The sequence below is a fragment of the Apostichopus japonicus genome, chromosome 4, assembly GCF_037975245.1.
Source record: "Apostichopus japonicus isolate 1M-3 chromosome 4, ASM3797524v1, whole genome shotgun sequence".
Classification (NCBI taxonomy): domain Eukaryota; kingdom Metazoa; phylum Echinodermata; class Holothuroidea; order Aspidochirotida; family Stichopodidae; genus Apostichopus; species Apostichopus japonicus.
Window position 1 is genome coordinate 799,428 of NC_092564.1, and position 21,394 is coordinate 820,821.

The 21,394-nt window shown below is 37.1% G+C and overlaps 1 protein-coding gene and 1 long non-coding RNA gene across 5 annotated transcripts; both read right to left on the reverse strand.

The window, feature by feature from the left end:
- Positions 1-592: 592 nt before the first annotated feature.
- Positions 593-20,993, reverse strand: LOC139966054 (dnaJ homolog subfamily C member 9-like). 4 transcript variants are annotated; one of them, XM_071968699.1, is made up of 6 exons: positions 20,972-20,993; positions 11,067-11,144; positions 7,299-7,451; positions 5,560-5,673; positions 4,559-4,770; positions 593-2,774 (listed from the first exon to the last, which is right to left on the reverse strand). In XM_071968699.1, exons 1-6 carry the CDS (start codon positions 20,976-20,978, stop codon positions 2,556-2,558), a joined length of 783 nt encoding a protein of 260 aa, XP_071824800.1. In that variant the 5' UTR covers positions 20,979-20,993; the 3' UTR covers positions 593-2,555. The 4 variants fall into 4 exon arrangements, with proteins under 4 accessions (XP_071824800.1, XP_071824798.1, XP_071824799.1 ...); XM_071968697.1 differs by lacking the exon at positions 20,972-20,993 and adding an exon at positions 15,089-15,143; XM_071968698.1 differs by lacking the exon at positions 20,972-20,993 and adding an exon at positions 11,238-11,265.
- Positions 17,696-19,799, reverse strand: LOC139966059 (uncharacterized). Its single transcript, XR_011792441.1, has 2 exons — positions 19,140-19,799; positions 17,696-18,713 (listed from the first exon to the last, which is right to left on the reverse strand). It is a non-coding gene; the product is annotated as an uncharacterized lncRNA (long non-coding RNA).
- Positions 20,994-21,394: the final 401 nt, after the last annotated feature.

A 21,394-nucleotide genomic window follows, 5' to 3' on the forward strand; every position in this document is an offset into this window, starting at 1 on the left:
TGGTGCAAATTGTTTATGCAAAAAATGTTGGTATATCAGGGTATGATTTCCTATACTTTTTTTCCATGATCCAGTATTCTCAAAGGGAAGGGTAGGGTGAGGGGGAATCCACAAGAATGCATCCTTCAAGTAAAAGTCACCTCTTGAAAGAAACCGATTATCATACATTTATTGCATACCTGTCTGTTTATTTTTTGAAACAGTGGGCCTAGTGCACCACAACACTGGGTTTACATTGTAAATCTGGCTATGGCCCTACTGTACAGCCATTTTTATTACGTTGATATTTAACAAATTTACACAAAATTCATTTTAGTTGACGAATTGATCCTAACTGATGCTTTTGTTCTCCAAGCAATGAACTCAAAAGTTTATTATTTAAGACGCTTAACTACTGAAAAAGCATGGACAGAGGTATCAATAGTGTTACCCACGATGCTGTTACATCACCAGCAAGAGGTGGGTAGCAAGACAAAGGGGATGTAGTGATACTTCAGTACCACCGCTTACAGCCCTTCCTTCATGATGTGCTGGCAGAGGGAGTTAGATCAGAGGACAGAGAAACTGACAATAAATACAAAAAGAGGGCAAATATCTTTCATTTTCTGAAGTTTTACTTCATTGACATTGTTCGTATAACTTGCTAGTTGAAAGCAAAAGTCACAGACGTAAAAGTGAAGATATTAGTGAAAAGTAGATTAAAGAAACATCTGTAATAGACACAAAGATCATAATAGTTGAGTTTCTTATGTTGCAGGCACACCAGTAGGGATTACAGGATACAAATTTCAGCATGACAAGATGTTAACTCTTTGATCATATACTGTACTTAAGGCATCTCGAAACACCTTTTTGCATTTGGTCAATACTTTTTCCAAACCATTCTCTGAAGCATTACTCAAGGTAAGAAACCAAGACACCATTGATAACTTGTACACCAAGTGACCATTAAACAGCTGCCTTGTCTTGTTAGTCTACTGAACAACATTTCAATATTGGATAGCAGCAAATTGTTTTACCAAAATCAACAAAAAGCTGTTTGATGATATTTTCTTTATAGATGATAGATGTGATGATTCAACCTTCCTCTCTCTTCTGTCCATCATAAGCAACTCTATAACAATCCTCTATTCACTTTCATCCAATACATATCATACAGCACAGTAAGCCTTGTATGTACTTTGTGCTTACATGCACTAATTACCCTAAAGTACGGTACAGTACAGTGCAGTAAAATAACAACAGAAGACAAATAAAAAAATCGTTTTTTTCACTTTGTGTCTTGAAAGCAATTTTACAAAATTTATCAAATATTAATCAAAATGAGATTGCATTTGATAAAATTAAGACATCCTCTAAGATTTGTCACCATCTGAATGTTACTGAGTGTGCTGGTAATTAATTGGATTTGATTCTGTGCAATATTTTGTCACCAAGCAAGTTGGGTTAACTTTAAAATTTTCCTTCACTATACCAAAATCAAACTTGACTAGTCTAGCTAATGATCAACAATGTTATCAAATGTTGCTGAAGTCATCACAATAAACTCAAAAAGATGCTTTAAAGCTAATCAAGTTAGATACCAAGATTAATGGAGATGTTTTTTTACTACTGCAAATACACCTCTGAGCATTGGAATTGTACTCACAAGCAATCTTTTTTACAGCACTTTTATTTTGTATTGACAATAAAGATAAGCTTTCATTGTTGAACCACAGGTTATCCCAAGAATATGATTAAATAGTGCTTTATTGTAATCAAACTTATAACAATAGTGTTTGGTCTAAATAACAACACAGCAATGTGCAATGGCTGTTGAGGTGTTATCTTCCAATATGAATGTGTGTTTGGCATTAAGTTTTGCAGTACCTGTCACAAAACCTACATATACATGTATAAAGCAGGCTACTGCAACTTATACTCTTAAAATTAAACCTTAATGTTACTTGTGTTTACTCACAGTTTTCAAAGTCCACAAGTGAAAGTCCAAACTGAAAACATCAAACGTTCTGCTTTCCTTCAACAGGAAGAGCAGCAAATGCTTTTGCTCGTCTTATTTGAGCTGTCGTCTGTTCCACAGTGTTTGACCTCTGTATTCTGAAAGAGGTTGATCAGCCTCTAAGTAACATGTGCGGTCTATATGATTGTGTTCACTGAGCTTTATATGATTCACAAATGTTTCACAAAGGGTTTCTAGGAGACTATACTGTATCTGTCAAAGACTGCAACAACTCTCTCATTGACATAATTATAAATCATACAAATGAATCAAACATGATATCTAACCTGTTTAATGTGATATAAGAACCAGACACAAACATGAATGCCACATATACCAACACCTACTTGGTTGGACACACATGATTTATTTACTTTGTCCAAACAGCCAATCTAAACAGACATATGATTTAACTGTTTTGCCAACATCTACAAAACTAAACTGAGTATTAGTTGTCATGAAGACAGTCAGCAATGTTTCCTTGATAGGTAAATTAATGCTCCTCCTCCTCCTCCTCCTCCTCTTCCTCCTCTTCCAGGAAAGGAACAATTAAATTTTACTTATTTTTGCCTTTGGTAACTTTTGCAGTTCCTTTCTTCTTTGTTTTCTTTGGCTGACAATACTTTGCTTCTAAATTTGCCATCAATGAGTCCATCCTCTGGTTTTGTCTACTTTGGATCATAGTAGCCAAAGCATTGCCGGAGTCCTCCTGGATGGAAGCTTTGCTATAAAATTCCTTCTTCATCTCCTCCGCCTCTTTTGCCTCCTTCTTGGCCTGAACAAAGAAGGAAGAAAGAACATGTGAATGTGGAGCTATATGCTTGGCAAGGGATGTTAAAGCCACAATATCAGCATCGTAAGACACATGTATGATGTAGGTATTACTTGATATACTGTACATGAGCAGTCACAGATGAATATTATTAGTGCAGAACTTTGATGAGAAAACAACTCCACAAAGATCAATATCCTATCCCATAGAGAGGATTATTCTGAGTCTCTCCCACGAGAAGCTGAGAATAATCTTACTCCAACTTAGAGACCACAGCTAATCAATGTACCTGCTTACCCTAGATATTGAAGCTAGTCTCAGCAGCATACAATATGTACAGCTTATTTTGCTTGAGTTTTGAACACTTCTTGAAACATAACATTGCTCTTCTTTGACAGAGGTGGTAATTCAATATGTTCTTGCTAAGATATTGACAAGCTGAAAATGCTTGCGTTAATTTAAGCAAATTGTTTACCTTCAGCTTGAACATAAAACAAAGTAAAACTACAAGATGGAAGCTCTGAATAATAAAACATCAAATAAATTGGCAACCCAACCACTGACTGTGAAAAGTTTACAACTTCAGATTAAACCAACATTTTAGTGACTATGTCTCCACCAAAGAAGGTATAAACAATACATGCATGTCAATTTATGTTTGCTACTAATTAATCTTGAAAGAGGCTGAATTTAAGATGAAAACGAAAGTAGATCGAGCTGCTCATTAAAAAAAAAACACAGGTTCTCCACATTTACTCTATTAAAGATGTGTCAGACACTGTGAGCATGAAAATAAAGGGATATATTTCTTTAAACTTCAGGAGCACTACTCTAACGATGACAAGTAAATCACATTAATGGTGGAGAAGAGAAGACAAAACAAAGATTGTTTCAAATACACCTTACCAATCTATGGATACTTAAAGAGGAGAAACTGTGCCATATTTTAGCAAACCGTTTAATAGAACATCTTTTAACTAAGTATTACTACAGGTAAGTTTTGTGAATCACACACCTTCAAGCACAATTGATATTTCACAATGTGCTTTAATACTACTATGGCATCATGTGCCTTGAACAAGAATTTCAAGACATGCTTTCCTTCTTTAACTGAATGTTCAGTGATTTTACAGATAGACCTAGGGAAATCTCCCAAGTCACTTTAACTTGATGAGTCACTTTGTGACTGTTTTATTACTTAGTTTTGCCAACAGTCGTTATTGCTATGTATCCTATTAGGCTGCTTAACTACTGAAGTCTTGGATGGGAATCTGGCACACAAAATGTTTTGGGCTTTGTTCAATGGTACTTGAAGTCTTCATCTAGATTTGCAAGTAATAATCTAAAATATGCCAGGATTTCATGACCTTTAACAGTGTTGTTTGGCCTCATACATACTTTGACACTTGCTGCTCTATCAACATAAGCAGCACTACACGTACAATGTTAGGACCATTTGTTTGCACCTAAGATTGTTCAAACCACAAAACATGTGATTTTTACTTTACTAACAACTTACACGATCATCTTCTGTTTAACAGTTTAAGTATCACAATATTTTGTGAGTGGATAATTGACTTAATACTTGGTTATAGGTAGAAGCAGTGTATCTTTCCAGACCTATATACATATCTGTGCTTAATTCTGACATAGTTCATGGCTTGAGAAATGGTATTATACCACAACATAAAATCAGCATTAGTTTACATACTATTAATGATATACAGTAATTTTATGTCAGATTTGACTGCAGAGTCTTGTTTGTTTTGAAAGGAAAAGGGCTTTACTTTTCTTTTTCTTGCAGACTTTTTCTTCTTGTTTTCTTTGCTGAAAGTGTCAAATTCTGGAAGTTCTTCACTTTCTATTAGCTCCTGTAGTGTCTGCCTGAATCGTTCTTCATCATCTGCTGTACAACAGAGCACATTGGCCATTATTTGATCCATGTCACCTTCAAACTCTAGGTATGATTCTTTCAGATCTTTAAGTTCCTCTCCATTCTCTGAAAATTAAAATTGAAAATTAAAACTTAAAGGAAAACAAACCAGATATAAAATATATTAAAGTCAATAGCAAGGGTAAGCACAATTCATGACTCACTTCGATGGCCAAAGAGGTGTACAGAATTAACAGAGTCAGATATCTCAAAACTAAGTATGTTTCAAAGCTAGGATCATTCTGAACTTGTCTTTGTTTCTTACATTTATATTCTACCATCAGTCATTTTATTAATTCATGTACCAGCTGAAACCGTTTAATATTTCAGATAATCTAGAAAATGCATTTTACAGTTTTCCAATATCTGGCTTCACTAGATTGGTCTTTATTACTCCTTGTTTGAGCAACAAGTTCATGGGAGCTACATAGCGTAATTACATAATTCATTAATAAACCTTTATTAGGTGAAGCATTTAAGAAAATGAAATATAGGAAGTAGGTTTTGTAATGTGATGTAAATTTAGTCATAAAAATGTCATGCTCATTAAATTCCTTTGTCAGCTATACAAGTTTCTTAATAACAGATTTCATGACATATTAATTTTTTTTGGACTAAGGAAATACAATTTAATATAAAGAGAGACAGATTCTACACATGTAGCAGTTTTAGGTTGGAATTCAATTCATTGTCAAATACATCATTAAACAGAAAACAGAAAATATGAACTGAAGATCAAAGTGAAAGTATAAGCCTTGTCTTTAAATTAAACTTATTTAAATTTCCTTTCCATGGAAATACAATTTGAAGAAATAGAAATTGGGAGAACTTGTTCCATTCAAATAATCTTGATACCTTTGTAATTTTTTTCAAAATCTCTGATGTCGTCTTCTGACAACTTGAAGAGCAGCCTCCAGAATGCATACCAGTCTGTTTCCTTGTCTAGTACCTCTTCTTCATCAATAATACCTGCATGAACAAAGACAGCCAATTAATCGATAGGAGCAGCTGCTTAGTCTCTGAAATACAACACTTCTCTGGTTTCATCTCAAGTAACAGCAACAACAGAGAGTTGTAATTGATGGTACAATTTGATACTTCTCAAATAATTTTAAAACATGGTAGAAATAGTGAAACCATCACATTTATATTTAGTCTAGTGAATTGTGTTTGCAACATAATACAGCTTGCTGTATCACCAAATGATTGTAAGATAGTTGCTATCTTGCTGCAACACAACAGACGTTAAACACTGGAAACGAATCTGTTATTTTCTTGAAGAACAGAGATCACTGTATCTTAACCTGCATCACTTTTACAACAGTTGAGCCTAACTTTAGCTATGACCTGATATTGCATACAAATACTGTGGGGGAAGTAGCTCTTTCAATTGACCCAAGCCATTTTTGCTAATCACCATCTGGTTAAACTATTTTGGGTAAGAAAAAACTTTTTACTTTACTGTACACCCATGCACAATAACTATTTACTGGATTTGGCTGTAAACTGAGAGGATCTGAGGGGAAGTGTGCTGGATAACATACTTTTTGCGATTTAAATGTAGCAAGCTACCTTGTACTCACTTAACGACTATAAAACAAAATTTTAAGCATGTACTGTCGATATCGAAAAATAAAACAATCCTGGACTTTACTTCAAGTTTGCAATGATTACCATCTGCGAGGGAACCCTTCCGATCCAAAGTTGTTTCAACGATTTTACACAGTAAGTCAATGGCGCTTCTCCATTGACTTAACTACATGCAGGAGAAATCACACACTAAAGTCCCATTGACTTTGTCGGGCGTGTCTCTGGAAATTACTTGCTTTAGTCAGTTGCGGTTGAGGAGTTCAGTTACTGCAAAGGGGTTATTTTAGCACGTGTAAGTACATGCAGTCAGGAAAACAAAGTTGCTTTGGGTTTTTCGTAGAAATGTGCTTGTGTTTGCATGCATCACAACTGCCATACACACATATCGCATATTAAAAGGTGTACATCAAGGAGATTATGTCAGTTTGGTTGCTTTTTTGAGATAAATAACTGCAAACTGAACAGTTTTGAGGCTCAACCGTGCTCTAGCCAGAATAGCCTAATGTACGTAGAACTGACAATGAACAAAGCCTAATGTTTTCCCTTTCCAGCTTTCACGTACGGTGAAACAGCGAAAACCCATAGGTTAGTGCACCTTCCCGGCTTCGAATAGGCTGAAAGTGAATGGAATGATCTACATTCTTCTCCAATTGTGGTTGTGGTGAATGGGAAGCGTGGAAAGATACAATCCTTTATGTGGAACGTAATAATCGGTTCCGCATAATCTGTAGCCCAATGGATTTTGCCAATGCCTATATTTTACCGATTGCCTGATAATTGGCCTTATGGTCGAACAGAAACAATCTAATCACACTTCAAAGACAAGATTCAAGACTGACATTGGATGGTACCTTGAAAATAAAGCATATAAATATACACATATCTTTTACATGCCTACTGTAGCTATTTGAGTTGTCTTTACATTGATAGTAATGTTACTAATTATGCCAACTACATTAACACCATCCTACACATTTTACATTGAGCAAATAAATCTTTCATACCTGTTTGATCATACAGGGTTCTTCTTTCTTTATCAGATAAGACACTATAGATTTTTCCAAGCACCTGAAATTTTGTTGTGGCATCTTCTTTCTCCGATGTAGAAGCTCTGTCAGGATGGACTTTTAAAGACAACTTGTAGTAAGCCTTTTTTACTGAAAAAAAAGGCACACAAATTTAATATCATTAGGTAAATGCAGAAAATATTTGAGAATTGTGCTTACTTTGTAAACCAGTGTTAAGAATGTGTCACACTTATGACATAGATTTGGGATCTTGTGCACTTGTATTTCATGAAGAGCAAGGCTTTAGCCTTTCACAGAATCAAAATTTGGATCTGTTTGAAAAGCAACACAAATTTTGTATGTAAATTGTTAGCAAATTAAAAAATTTACAGTTACTTCAAACCTTATCTTAAGTGTAGCTACACCATTTAATGGGCTTTATATTTCCACCGCTTCCAGTACAGGTAACAGAAACAATTTGAAAGTCCAAAGTTTAACATAACATCCTTTATATCCTGATTCTGGGTACACAAGTGCCATTGGTCAAGCCTAAGTAATGATGTCATTAAACTTTCTAAGATGATATCATGTAACAAGTGGACATTACTCCAATAGAGCAACTGCATCTATTGATCAACAAAAATATCAGACCAGATATAGAATCATGAGGTTCCCTTAATACCTTGGTCTGAAAAGTTTCCCTAAAGATAAAGAACAGTCCTTGAGGAATGTTGAGCTGAATTCAAGGTATTTTATTCAGCATTCCATTGCATTGCATTGCACTGCACAACACCAAACTCCCCTTCATTTAGTGAAACAGATGTGTTCTAGTGTGCAGACTAACCAGTAACCACTGCATCAACAATTGAATTGGTAGATACTTTGTAAATTATGCAATTCTCTATAGGGCCATCTGCTGAGACCCAAAGCTTAAGGTTATGTACAACCACTAGTTTGCAAGAGGGGGCGTCACAAATGTGATATATTCAGAAGAGACCAGTGTTCGATTTAGTCACATCACATCGCAAAATGTGATGCACTTCTCTGCACTTGCGATACAATTCTCAAAACGAATAGCGTACAAATGTGATGCAGTATATTTGCCAATTTATTCTGCAATTGAAAATGAGTGATAAAAAAATCACACACAGCCAGGACCCGCAGACAATGGATAATATTCTTTGAAAACATTTTGGGAAGAAAAACAAACAGTGAGCTGCAGTACGATTCATTCATATTTGCAATAAAGCCTGACATCAATCAGACTTATTTCGCTGAACTTGAACCGACCGCTGCACAACGTTCGTAACTGAGATATGTCACATTCATTGACAACAGTGTTGGACAGGTGGAGTAACATAATATTAACAACATTTTCTGAAACAGACTGTGGAATATCATACATTTCATGCTGCAGCTACGGTATGTTGCTCTAACTAGCATCCAACAATTCCCACACGTAGCCATGAACTCCACACTTGTGTGTCATGTCAATGCTCTATAGTGTTTGTATTATTAAATGATATTACAATAAATATTAAGTATACATCTCGATGACACAAGAACACACACCCTAACATGCCTAGTACTCGCTCACAACTTTAAGAACCTTTCGTAAGTTTAATAATTACCCAATGCAATTTTGTCCCTTTTTAGTTTTATTCAAAATTGAAATAATTTTCCCTTTTCCCCCAAACTCTATCGGCAAGTCAATTCTGATCCCTTCCCATTACACGATGTAAACAACGTTTTACGCAATGAGGATTACAAAAAAATTAAGCTTCAATGGCTACTTTTGACGAAGATTGTAATATGATTGTAAAAGCATCATTGACTGTTTTTAGCTTGGAAATCTCTGTTATGGCAATATTGTTAACTCTGCACCGTGCAGAGTTGATTGTTCTAATTTATTTGTTTTCAAACTCAAACAAATTCAGACATCATAGCCTCATGGGATTGGAAGAAAGTTTGGTTCTTTTGAGAAGAAGGAATGACAACGATAGAACCACAATGCAAAACTCCAAGAAGTCTGAAAATAAATGTTTGCACACTTATAGTAGAACTTCACTTCAAAAATTTAAAAACTACTAGTTTCACGAAATGTACTAACCATGTAAATCTGTAATGTACCATTTTGCACACTTTCTTCCACTGTGAAAAAAAGGTAAAACCTATGAAAACTATCAATTCTTCAAAAATCTGAAAATTTCTGTTTTGAATTTTGATGAGATACATCACGCTGTGTCAAACTGTAAACTCTGTACGTTTAGTACTTAGTACCAAGTGTCCAACATGGTCATTTTCAGATTTTTACTGTTTTGCAAAGTTAGTAGATCTTGTCCAAAAAGGTAATTATCAGATACTTGATGTTTTGTCAAGATGGTAGCAATTGATGTTTTGCTATGTGTGTGAGAAGTCAATGTGATGTCCTCTCTATACTTCCGTAGATTGGTTTAATGCTTGGGTCATATTAGTTCCTATGCTGAAATACTTTGTTATTAGACATGTCCATAACTGTTAATTCTTTACTATTGTAGGGCCATGAAAACATGATAAACTCTGGATTCTTTGTCAAGTTTGACCAGTCTGTTTTTTTTCTGTCAGACAACCTTGAAGGGAAATATGGTATAATATCTGTCCAGAATAATTTTTCCACAGACTATCAGAGCGAGCCTTCCGATGGACACATTTAACAAATTCTCTTAACTTGAATAACCAATGGCTTGCAATGGCATGTATGACGTGGAATTTGTATGACTAGAGTTTCACCAATTATCGGTATTGGCCGATATTGGCAATATATCTGTCAAATTTGCTTCACATCAATGGCTAATTTTTGCCAACTGACATTGTTTCACAAAAAGTTATTATTTCCAAGCCAACTTAAAGGGTGTGAAGACTTGCGCTAAAAGAAACTTCTAATGCCGGTAATCTGACCTAGTTTTGAATGAGGTGTAACAGAAGTATTAGACACCACCATCGATCCGAAAATACACACATACAGCTTGCTACCATCGGTAATTAGACACTAGTGTACAGTCAGTACATACAGCTGCAGTCAGGACAAACTAAAACGAATGACACCGAATTACAATTGACTTTGTACAGGGTTAATTATCATTCGCGAATGACTGCCAATGACACTGAATGAGAACGAATGAGAACGAAGGACGGTGGTGAGAAGAGATAGAATGATTAATGGAGTGGAGTAAATGCGGTTATTGGTTTTCTGCGCAAAGATGATTTGAAGAAAATTTTCTCCTTTTCCAGTCCCTTTTACAACCCCCCCCCTTAAAAAAAAAATTCATAGAAATGTCCAAATAAGGACTCTTCCTGAAATTTTTAATTGTTTCAAGATTATATTATTGTTAGTTTCTAACAATTAATATCGTAAAATGACCAGCTAAAGATAACAAGGTATCTCGTTTCAATACTGTACTGTCTGCATTTGTAGCACCACGAACAAAACGTCACTTGCAAGCAACTGAAAGTTAACTTTTCAGATGGCTGCACGCAGTTTGGGGTGAGTCTTCAATGCCTTTAAGTTAAAGAGAATAAATACACACTGCAACTCCTAAAGAGTGTTTACAATAGTTAGGCCCAACTTTAGTAGTAAGTTGGAACTAACTCCTTACTGTTTTTCTATTGTGACTGACAGGCTCTCCCAATGTTTGCAACACAGTAAACTGTCTGACAGAGGCCTAGCCTAGCTTAGGCTGCGTGCTGTAAATTAACAAATTAAATCATAAATAAGATAGACGTTACTTTCTTCTGCCTTTGCATTCTTTTCCACACGTAGTGCCGCATACAAGTCCTTAGCACCAAAGAACTGCTCACAACTGTCTAGGAAGGAAGACATAAAGACAATAATCATAAACTAAATAATATAGAAGACAATTATATGTAAGCGGCTACTAGTACCAGTACTATACTTGCTATGCAAACTCATCAAAGGTACGTGTGTGCAGCTCCAGGACTAGCTTATTCTCGTTCACGTCGTGCAACTAGTATAAGCTTTTCCGCGGGTTTTCAAGACCAAGGTGAAAAGCAGGCTTCATTATTTGTAGGGATTACAAAACTTATTTACACAATATATCTATAAAAACGGTATATTATTAAACAAAATGATCAATATTGCGTCCTAAAAATATCTGACAAATTAAATTCATTAACTTTTTGAACCAATAAGTATTTAATGATTAGTCATAATATATTTTTTATTTGACAAACCCCATTTAAAATACTACAATGCAGACATAAACATTGCGCAATATTTGTTTGGCTGATGTATATCACAGCAGTTCTGTGTTGTATAGGCTGAGGTTAGTTCCAAGGTGTTTCGACAACAGAGAATTTGACCTGTGACGTACTTCCGTTTACAAGAGCCCTCTCTAGTATTCCTATGGCAATGGCGCGAAATGGAAAGTGTAAATTACGTACAAGTTGTTGATGACGGCTACTCAGGCTGAAGATTAACCTGAAGATGACGGCAACTGTGCAGCATGGGTTTGAAGCCTGGACGTAAAGATTAAATGTATTCTCTTGACTTGAACTTTTAACGTTTGAGAAAATTATATGAGCCAGGCTTTCTTGCAGGTTGTTGTAGTTGACGCAGCTGAGGCCCCAAGACGTAGCCTAAGGTACTGTAGGCCTAACGGCATAACCGTCACTAGCCTAATGGTTGGTGAATTACTCTGTTGAACAGCTATGTTTAAACGAAATTGGTGGTCGATGGGGGCAGGCATGAATTTTGATAAGGATTATATTTCTAGTGGAGGTGCTTATGTTTTGAAAGGAAGGAAAGTCCTAACAATATCAGGAGGCATGCTAAGGTACACCTACTACTAGTTACTAGTACTACCCTAGTTACAAAGTTACAGGGATAAGCTGAAGAACTTAGAAGGTCCGCGAGACCGTAATTAAAAAAGGTTCGCCACACCGAAGATCTTCAAGACCGAGGTCAACGAGACCGAAACTATTACTAGGCCCCGCAAGACCTAAACTGCTAGGCCTATAATAGCACTTGGTGAGGCAAATATTACTACCGGTAATATTACCCTGATAAAAGCTCGTAATTAAAAAGAATTTACAGCCATCTCTTTTCATAATGGATACCAGTGAGTTGCGCAAGGGGGCTGGGGCGGCTTGCATTGATACTACAGTATGTTAGGCCTCCACCAGTGGCTTAACCAGAGGCGGTTGCAGGGGGCGAAAGCCCCCGCTCTCAAATGTCAAACCCCCCTGCTGTGTGTTTGTGCTACAAAATGTACAAATTTTAGGAAGTAAATTAGTCGTTTGGTTTATTATGAGGAAATTGTGTCAACTGTTACGGGCTAGAGGTTAAAAGTCCACCCCCTAATTAATCCTGATTTCATAGTAAAATGGGATAATAATGACAGTATACGCTATAACAAGGGAAACATGTTGCGGTTTTCGGTTCTACTTCTGTAAGGAGTCAAAATTCTTTAGACTGCTTGAATTTTAATTTAAATTGGTTTAAATCGGCCGTTTTTCCTTACCTCTTCAGTTTTTAAGGGGGGTCGGGGACGTCCACTAGTGAAGAATTTAGGGGGCATGCTCCATAGACCATCGGTCTCGCGGACCATTGGTGGGTAAGCTTGCATGGTTTTGTGAAAACTTACAACTGGTTTTTCTCTAGCAAAAAAACCAATCTGGCTCAAAAACCTGTTTTTTTTTTCATTCCCGAGTTGCATTGAAAACATCAAAATCTCTGATGGAGTTGTCGCAATACCTTACAATCGTCTAAGAATTTCTGTTAACTAAGGAAGGGTTTGCTCGGTTGGTTGATTGCTGTTTAACCAGCTAATGATCATAAATAGAATTTGTTGGTTAACACAAACATTTTTTGCCCCAGATGGAGAATCTTCCTAAAACGTAAATTTTATTGTAATACCCCCGCCCAAGACACTACAATCAATTGCACTACCCCCATGTTCACGCTATTAAGATGTTTTATTTTTGGAGATTAGGCCCGAGCGTAAACCCCATTATGACCAATTTGAGATTGTAAAAAAACTTGCTTTACAGTAAGATTGGTCCAATATATTCAGTAGTGGCTGACAAAGTGTTCGAAGGTACTAAATTGCACGAGGCTCTAGCCATGTTCGCGGGTGGTGTCTTGGCGGTAAAATAAATTTCTTTTCATTCAGTGAAGAGAATTTACCGTCTACCCTTTCAGAGGTCATTGTCTTAAGCTCAAAAAGTCACAAAGTAGGATTAATATTCTGCAGAACTTTTTTCTAACAGGGTTGTGAATGAGTGGAACGGTTTGCCTGAGAAAGTTGTACTTGCAAGAAGTGTGAATGGGTTAAGAATGCTTTGGACAAGAACTTTAAGCATTGTAATCGGGTCTGAGTGTTTGTGTCTTCAGATTTTTCTCTCCTATAGGGTCCTTGATGGGGAATTGAGTTTCCCTCCTGATCCTTATTTTTCTACCAACCTAAACTAATAATAACAAAAAATACGTTCAGATAGGCACTACGTTAGGTCTACAGAAGTCTGGTAGAAGCTAATTTCAGTATTCAAGGTGCCAGTGAACTGTCATTTTAAGTAACTTATTTCTTCTTGGTAATTTGTTTGGCCATAATAAAAGTCTGTTCAGGTGATGCAGAATTTATTCAGCAGGTGGTTCAAGTCCACCAACAGATAACATTAAGCCACTCAGTTTCCAAGAAGAATTTGACTATTTGTGCATGTAATGATGTGACTTAATTGCTATAGAAAAAAAGGCTAATCCCATGATAGAAATTTTGTTTGGCAATTTGGCGAATCAATCAATGAATATTCTGAAATTTCTTACAGGGGAGTTTTGTTGTATGTGAATATGATATAATTTTTTTTGTTCATCTTCTTGGGTCACCATACACTTGGAAGTGCAATTCCAGTACAAAAAGGTCTCTTAATTTACAGTTAGCTTGATACAACAATGTAACAAAATTTGTGTAAGATTCTTCAACAACACATAAGACAGTGCCCGCCTTTTTAAACAAGAGCATCAATGACGCAGTATCTCAATACTGGAAGTTTTAATTTTGATTCCTTTCAAATCTTTGCTCTGTCTCTACAATTATCAATATCATTCATGGTACAACAAATATACAACTTGCATTTTTGCTACTTTGCCACGAATAGTCTCTGCAGGTTACACTTTATCCTGCTAGTCTTGCCTTTAGCGCTCATTGCCTGTTAGTCGAAAGAACGACGTTGCAAGGTTTAGTAATGTCATAGGATATTTAAGAACTTGTTTTTTATGTGGTATCCTCCATCTTGGGTCAGTCTCTGTTGGACTTTTTGGTCATATAGTTTGACGTCAATGACAACGGCCAAATTAGAAGAGGCGAACAACTCGACCATATTCTTGATGCCTGCCTTGAAAGCTAGGCCTATTGACCTACTGTATGTTACTGTAGACTGTAGTGGTGACTACCATCAAAACTGTGTCCACTTCTAGATATCAAAACAACCCACGTTTTTCCATCTCAATTTTTCTGACATGAAGATTTCATGGATTTATGACTTGGAAAAAATAATGTAAAAGAAGATTACAAGTTTTTATATGCAAGTGATGCAAGTAATAGCCACCTCAGTTCCTCTCCATTTTGTTATTTTATTTTAAAGAGGCCATGACACGAAAAATCCAACTCATCGAGAGTAACTTCCTCTGAATCTATGAGAAAATCTATGGTCAAAACTATCCTCAACACCTTGAAAACCTCAAGGACTAATTAGTAATTAACGTTTTAATAATCGCATCCGAAAATAGATACCTGAGAATGCGATTTCACAACAAGACAATGATGACGTCATGTTAGGAACACACGTGCAAAGCTCAGGCATGTATCGGATGCGCGACGATCATATCGTTCCATATACAGTACACGCACATTTACACTGAGAGAACAACCACTGTATTACGCTATATCGTTAGAAATTTCAAGTTTGTTTTACAACTGTTGTAAACTATCCGAGAGAAATGCCGGTCCGTTGTGTTGTTGGGGCTGCATAAATATCATTACCCATGCAATTAGCCTTCATCCATGGCTGAAGGACGAAAAAAAACACGGCGATTATGACCATAGGCGTACGGGACCATTTCAGTTTGGGGGGGCAGAACTTTTTGTGCCCGAAAGTTCCCGTGACACTATCTAAGCGGAGCGCCACCATCAGTTGGCGCGTAGCGTACAAGAAAATTTTTGGCACACAATGCCTCTCAGATTGCCGGAAACGGCACTTCTGAGGCCTTGCAAGTTGCATCTAAACATTCTTTATTTTATATTCTCACGTTTTAGAAATTTACACTTCCCCAAAAATTTGGTAAATTAGAAGAAGAAAAAATGGTAACATCACTTTGAAGGGGAAAAATGGGGACAGTATATATTTTAAGCTCCTATTTAGTTACCGTATTTATTATTTTAACACAGTACTCAGCTACCTCCAGAAAAAAACATACATTGTTCAACGACACGTAGGCGGGATAATGTCGCTGTGTCGGGTGAGACTGCAATTTGTCTCACAAAAAAGTATAAAATATAACAAAGAATATGATAAACCTGTACTTCTAGGCTTGTAGGCACTCCCCCCTCCCCCACCATCCATGAAAAAGAAAATGTTTCTTATATACACTCATGTTGGGGATGTCCAGGTCAAGGGCGGCGGAAGCACTTTTAATCTGGGGGGGGGGGAAGCACCGACATCAAAGGGCACTTTGCAGAAATTCGATTGGACTGATGCAGCCTTACATTTAGTCCCCCTTATAACTCTTATTGTATTATCTTATTTGTGTATACACATCACTCCATCAACGCCCCCCCCCCCGCCCCTAAAGGAAAATATGCATACTAACACTGCAATATCCAATGCGCAAATTGGGAAACAAGGAACAAGTTTTCTTTTGAGACAAAATGAGGTGAAATCATGCTAGTTGCTATTGTAGGAATCTTCCGAATTAGAGTTTATTTCTTGTTAATATCTTAACAAATTTTTTCCATTCGAAATAGCTTTGAGTTTGACCCACAGAAATTCATTAAAAGTCAAGGGCTTAGCCAAGATTTGCAAAGTTGTATGCACGACTATCTGAGCGGAGCGCCACCATCGGTTGGCGCGGAGCGTACTAGCAAATTTTTGGTTTTACAAACCCCTCAGATGGCCGGAAAAGGCCCTTCCCGAGTGTTCATTCTGGTTCCCTGGCCTCTTGCTAACTTGAGGCACCTCAATTTTTATGTAGAAAAAAGGCACATTTTTAACCTGAGGAAAAGTGGGGGGGCACGTGCCCCCTGTGCCCCCCCGGTTCCGCCGCCCTTGGTCCAGGTATACAATTGAATAGTTAGAAAAAAATTGATCGTGCAAAAAGCGTGGTAGCCCAGATGAACTGCGCTTACGGTGGTGTTACACGGAAATATTCGGGCATCATGATGCTAAATAAAGAAAATCATGGAATTGTCGGGCAAAAACTTGAAAAAGATTCGGGCAAGCTACTGCATATTTATAAAGGCTATATATTTCCAGAGGACAAGAAACTCGGGCAAAAGTCCTGAAAATTCGGGCAGCCTATATATATATATATATATATATATATTTTTTTTTTTTTTTTCTCCTCTTAGGCTGCCCGAATTTTTCAGGACTTTTGCCCGAATTTCTTGTCCTCTGGAAATTTGGGGGGGCAGTCTGCCCCCCCTGCCCCCCCGCCTCGTACGCCTATGATTATGACCAAGTTAGTGCACAACACCAGCGCCGATTTCACTGGGCCTAGCCAGTATGCAGTTCGAATGAAGCGAACACTTCACGGAAGCATACTACGATCCCTCCTTTTTGTTATGAAATAAAACAAATGGACTTTAACGGTTCGACATAAAAGAGTCATTCTTCTGTCAAGTAATCCACAAAAAACTACTCTGAAGACCAGATCGGGGAACAGGAAACCTCCAATGGGGCAAGTGGCGATCCTTAGGAGGTAGCGCGCCGAGCACTAGTAGTACTATAGTATGGTTCCCCTATAGTATTGGCGTTACTACACTGAAGTCGCAATAGACGAAGAGATTTTACTGTATCATCCAAATTAACACCCCCTTCATTGCTCTATTGTATACTAATAAGTTATGAGGTTAGCTTCAGAGGCGATGGGTTACATCTTCTTGTGAACAAATCTCAGTGCCCCAATTTATTTCTGGAATATGCTGGATCAGTTAATTATAGCAATAATTTCTTATGCCTATTCCAGGAAAACCATTTATTATGTTGTGGAGGGAGTGGGGGTAATGGGGATGGGTCAAAATAGGTAGGTAAAAAGATTTTATTCCAAAGGTTGTTTAATTAAATCTCAAAGCGATTTATTTTAAAGTCACAGAGCCAAAAATTCACACAACATAGTTCAAGTGTTAAATCATTGAACAAAATTTATTCAATATCAGTTCTAGACAGTCATTCTGGACAATCTGAACTAACATTAACAACAATCATTGTATTATATGACATAAAAGTAAAACTGTACTTTCCATAAACATTATCATTCTTAAATTACACTAATGTAATTTGTGACATCAAAGGAGGTTAAAAGAAAACAACTTACATGATTTTTTTTGCTTTAAGCCTACAAAGCAGTTGCATGTCCATCGCTATCAATCGTTGTTGTGACAAATTAATTAGAATAATCCAGAAGCAAATACAATACAGGGTTATTTAAACCAAGAAACACTGCACGACGCAACTCACATGCAAAAATGTTACCCACGCACGATGACACGTACAACACTGATGGGCAATGTGAAACACAGCATCACACGCATTAAAACAATCGAAGACCATTAACAGGGTGTACTGCTGAGTTTTTGAAGAAAGACTACAAAACAAACCAACTGCTGCTGAAGAAACAGTCTAAACATTCAAGAGTTCTGCTGCCTCCATTGGTCTTTATTATGACTTTTCTGTCAAATATCATTGGTGATATGGTTATTTTGGCTTCCAGATTAAAGGTACGAATCAAACGAGGTAAATGCCCCTAAAAAGGTCAATGCCCGTTCCCTTATGCACATATTATATGACATCACGGTCATGCCAATACTTGTGTCCAAATGCTTCAAAACATGCCTTTTCTTTTATTGTTGATGTTGGGTCTGGAAAATAACCTTTTCATCCTGAATTAAAAGTCTTGAATTTCAATATATCAACACTGAGGGAACCCTGACGGATTGATAATCCAACACAATCGTAGTTTAGAAAGGCTTCCTATACAATGAGTTTTCTCCTGGCAACTTGAATCCAGTGTAATGACCATTGGCTGGAAAATCACTTCTGATCCTTTGGACTGCACATGATGGTAGCACAACCCTGACGTGTCTTGCTAGGAACCCCAAGTATCATTGAACCTGTTGACTGTAGGCTATGTATCTGTACTGCCTGGGAAAAAATTTATGAAAGTTCAAAATGTATTAATGTTGGCCATGATGTCCACAATAACAAGCAGGCACACAATGTACAGTTATGGTTACATTTGTTGTGATTTTACACCTTCCATGTATCATGAAACATTCTTTTGTTTCAGAAAATTGATTTGCAAAACTCCAGGCCAAAGTACTAGCCAAGTAATAATGAGTATGAAATAACACATATGCCTACCTAGCATGGCTGCATAATGCAACTTACATCCCCGAGCCAAACTTTCAGTATGCAACCAACCCTACTAGTACTACACACTCTACATATGGGTTGTAAGTTACCGTAACACAACGCACAATACGGTTTAGGGTGTTCCGCGAATTCCAACAACACATGCACAAAATGGACTGGATTTTGTTTTTAAATGCTTCGTTAATAAATTCTTACCACGTTGTATGTTCCTTGCAATGGTTTCGAACGGATTTCTTCTTCGATATGTTGTGGAGCTTCAATTTCGGCTCGTTTAACAGGCTCGAACTGATACGGTTCTAACACCTCCGCTCCACCCTCAGCGTTCGGTTCAATATTGGAATGATCATCGCCTTCACTCTCTGCTTCGAATATGAGAAAGGGCACTCTAATTATAGCCCAATTTCACTGCCTAGTGAAGAACCATTATCACTTTGAACTTCGGTTGCCGCATTTGGCTCTGGATCCGCCATTTCACAGGAAATTTTGATTTGATATCGCACTTGTGATCGGTGTTTTGTTTAGTAACTACTAGTGGTATGTGTACTTGTCTACTGTGTACGTGAATGGTACCGTAGCAGCGACAACAAATATGTGTTCAAAACGTGACGTCACATGACGTCATGCGAATCGGAAAATTTTCGAGTAAACAAAGTTTCAAACGCCGAAAAGGGTAAATTCATTCTCAATTTTCGACTTGAAAAATCAAGTTTTAAACTGGCAGATTGGTTGATACATGTTTTAGAGAACATTCTTTGATGGATCCCAAAAATATAGGACTTTGAAATTTTCGTGTCATGGCCACTTTAATTCTTTGTACATTTGATGTACAACATTACAGGCTCAAAAGAAAGCTAAACATACTTAGGCCACGAGAATGAAAGTTATAGATTTGCGTCCACCGCCCGCATGCCTGAAAAGCTACCGCACAAAAAAAAAACTTTCCAAATCGCGCACAGTGGAAAGACGATCTATTTATCACGTAAATGCAGCTATGAAAACAGTATCATCGCTTTGCCAGTGTCGCGGCGTCATCGGGGTCACAGGTCAAATCGCTCCAACCGCACATCGGATTCTCGCAATGTCTCCACGCGCACGCGTGCGTTGATACCATGCGTTGTTCTCATGGAACGAAACGTAAGAAATCCGTTCAATCTTTTATACTTACCTATAGTTTCAAGACTCGAATTGTTGACATAAAAGGGCTAAACTATAACAAAGTTTATTGACATTGCATACGATATACAAATATTGATGGATGGCATGATCAGAATGTGAAATTTTACGATTCACTGGTCAATGTTTATGATCGTCTCCAGTGTAATGCTAAAGCATAGGATAACAAGCAGTCGATCTAGGCCTAGCCTACGTACGTACGTACTGTTCCAGGTCAATGCACTGTAGTGACCAAGTCATGTAGGCTATCATTGTCACTGTGTACATCATGTTGCAGACAGGAGCCCGGTATTTTTAACATTTTTTTAAATTCTATGCATCCTCATCCAGCTAGCCTAGTACTAGTAGCAGTTGTGTTTCAAAGCCAGGGTTTTATTCTCCCCTACTGTGATAGCAAACATGGCATTTTGAAGTCGTTTATATACCACTTGCGTGAATGGTTTATGTAGATAGCTACGCATGCGCAGTTGTAAATAATGAATAATGAAAAAAAGCCTCGTGTGTTTTCAAAAAAGTCCGGACACAAATCTATAACTTTCATTCTCGTGGCCTTACATCATATATCCTTATAAATAAAACATAACCTTATACAATTTTTAAAGTCTTATAAAAGTTGTGATGCTATGGCCGGCTACTCTTTTATACGTACCCATCAAACAAACTTACCCTGGTCCTTCCTAGGAAAAGCTATCTGAACACCAGTACAATGCTAATGTGGCTATCACTGAAAGCCTAATAGGCCTAGGCCTATATATATTTTTTTAAATGCACTAGGCCTACAGTAAGTAGCCTTCAGAAATACAAGAATGTGTATACGTAATTATACAAAATACATGAAGGGCAATCAAACAAACTTATCATGGCCCTTGCTCTGAAAAGCTACCTGAACACCAGTACTATCCTTAAATGGATGATACAAAAACGAAGGTCTAATATAAATTAAATGCACTACGTAGAATTCAGCAGTACAGAATGTGTATATGTAATTAGCATGCACACTACACCTGGCGTACCTAACTACAGTAGAGAAAATTGGTCGCGAGGGTAGCCATTTTCGTATATCTAACATGTAGCTGCCATGAGTCATAGCCAATCTGCTACAAAACAGACTTGGGGCGGGGCTTAATCATTAAAAACGGACCTTTTTACTAAAAGTAGGGGCGGCAGCTCAGTGTTGTTTTAACAAAGAAAAATCATTTAAACATCAAATAAAGCAAATAAAAGCCATAAAATGTCATTTACAGCTAGTAAAATTCTTATTAATACCTACCTGTAAA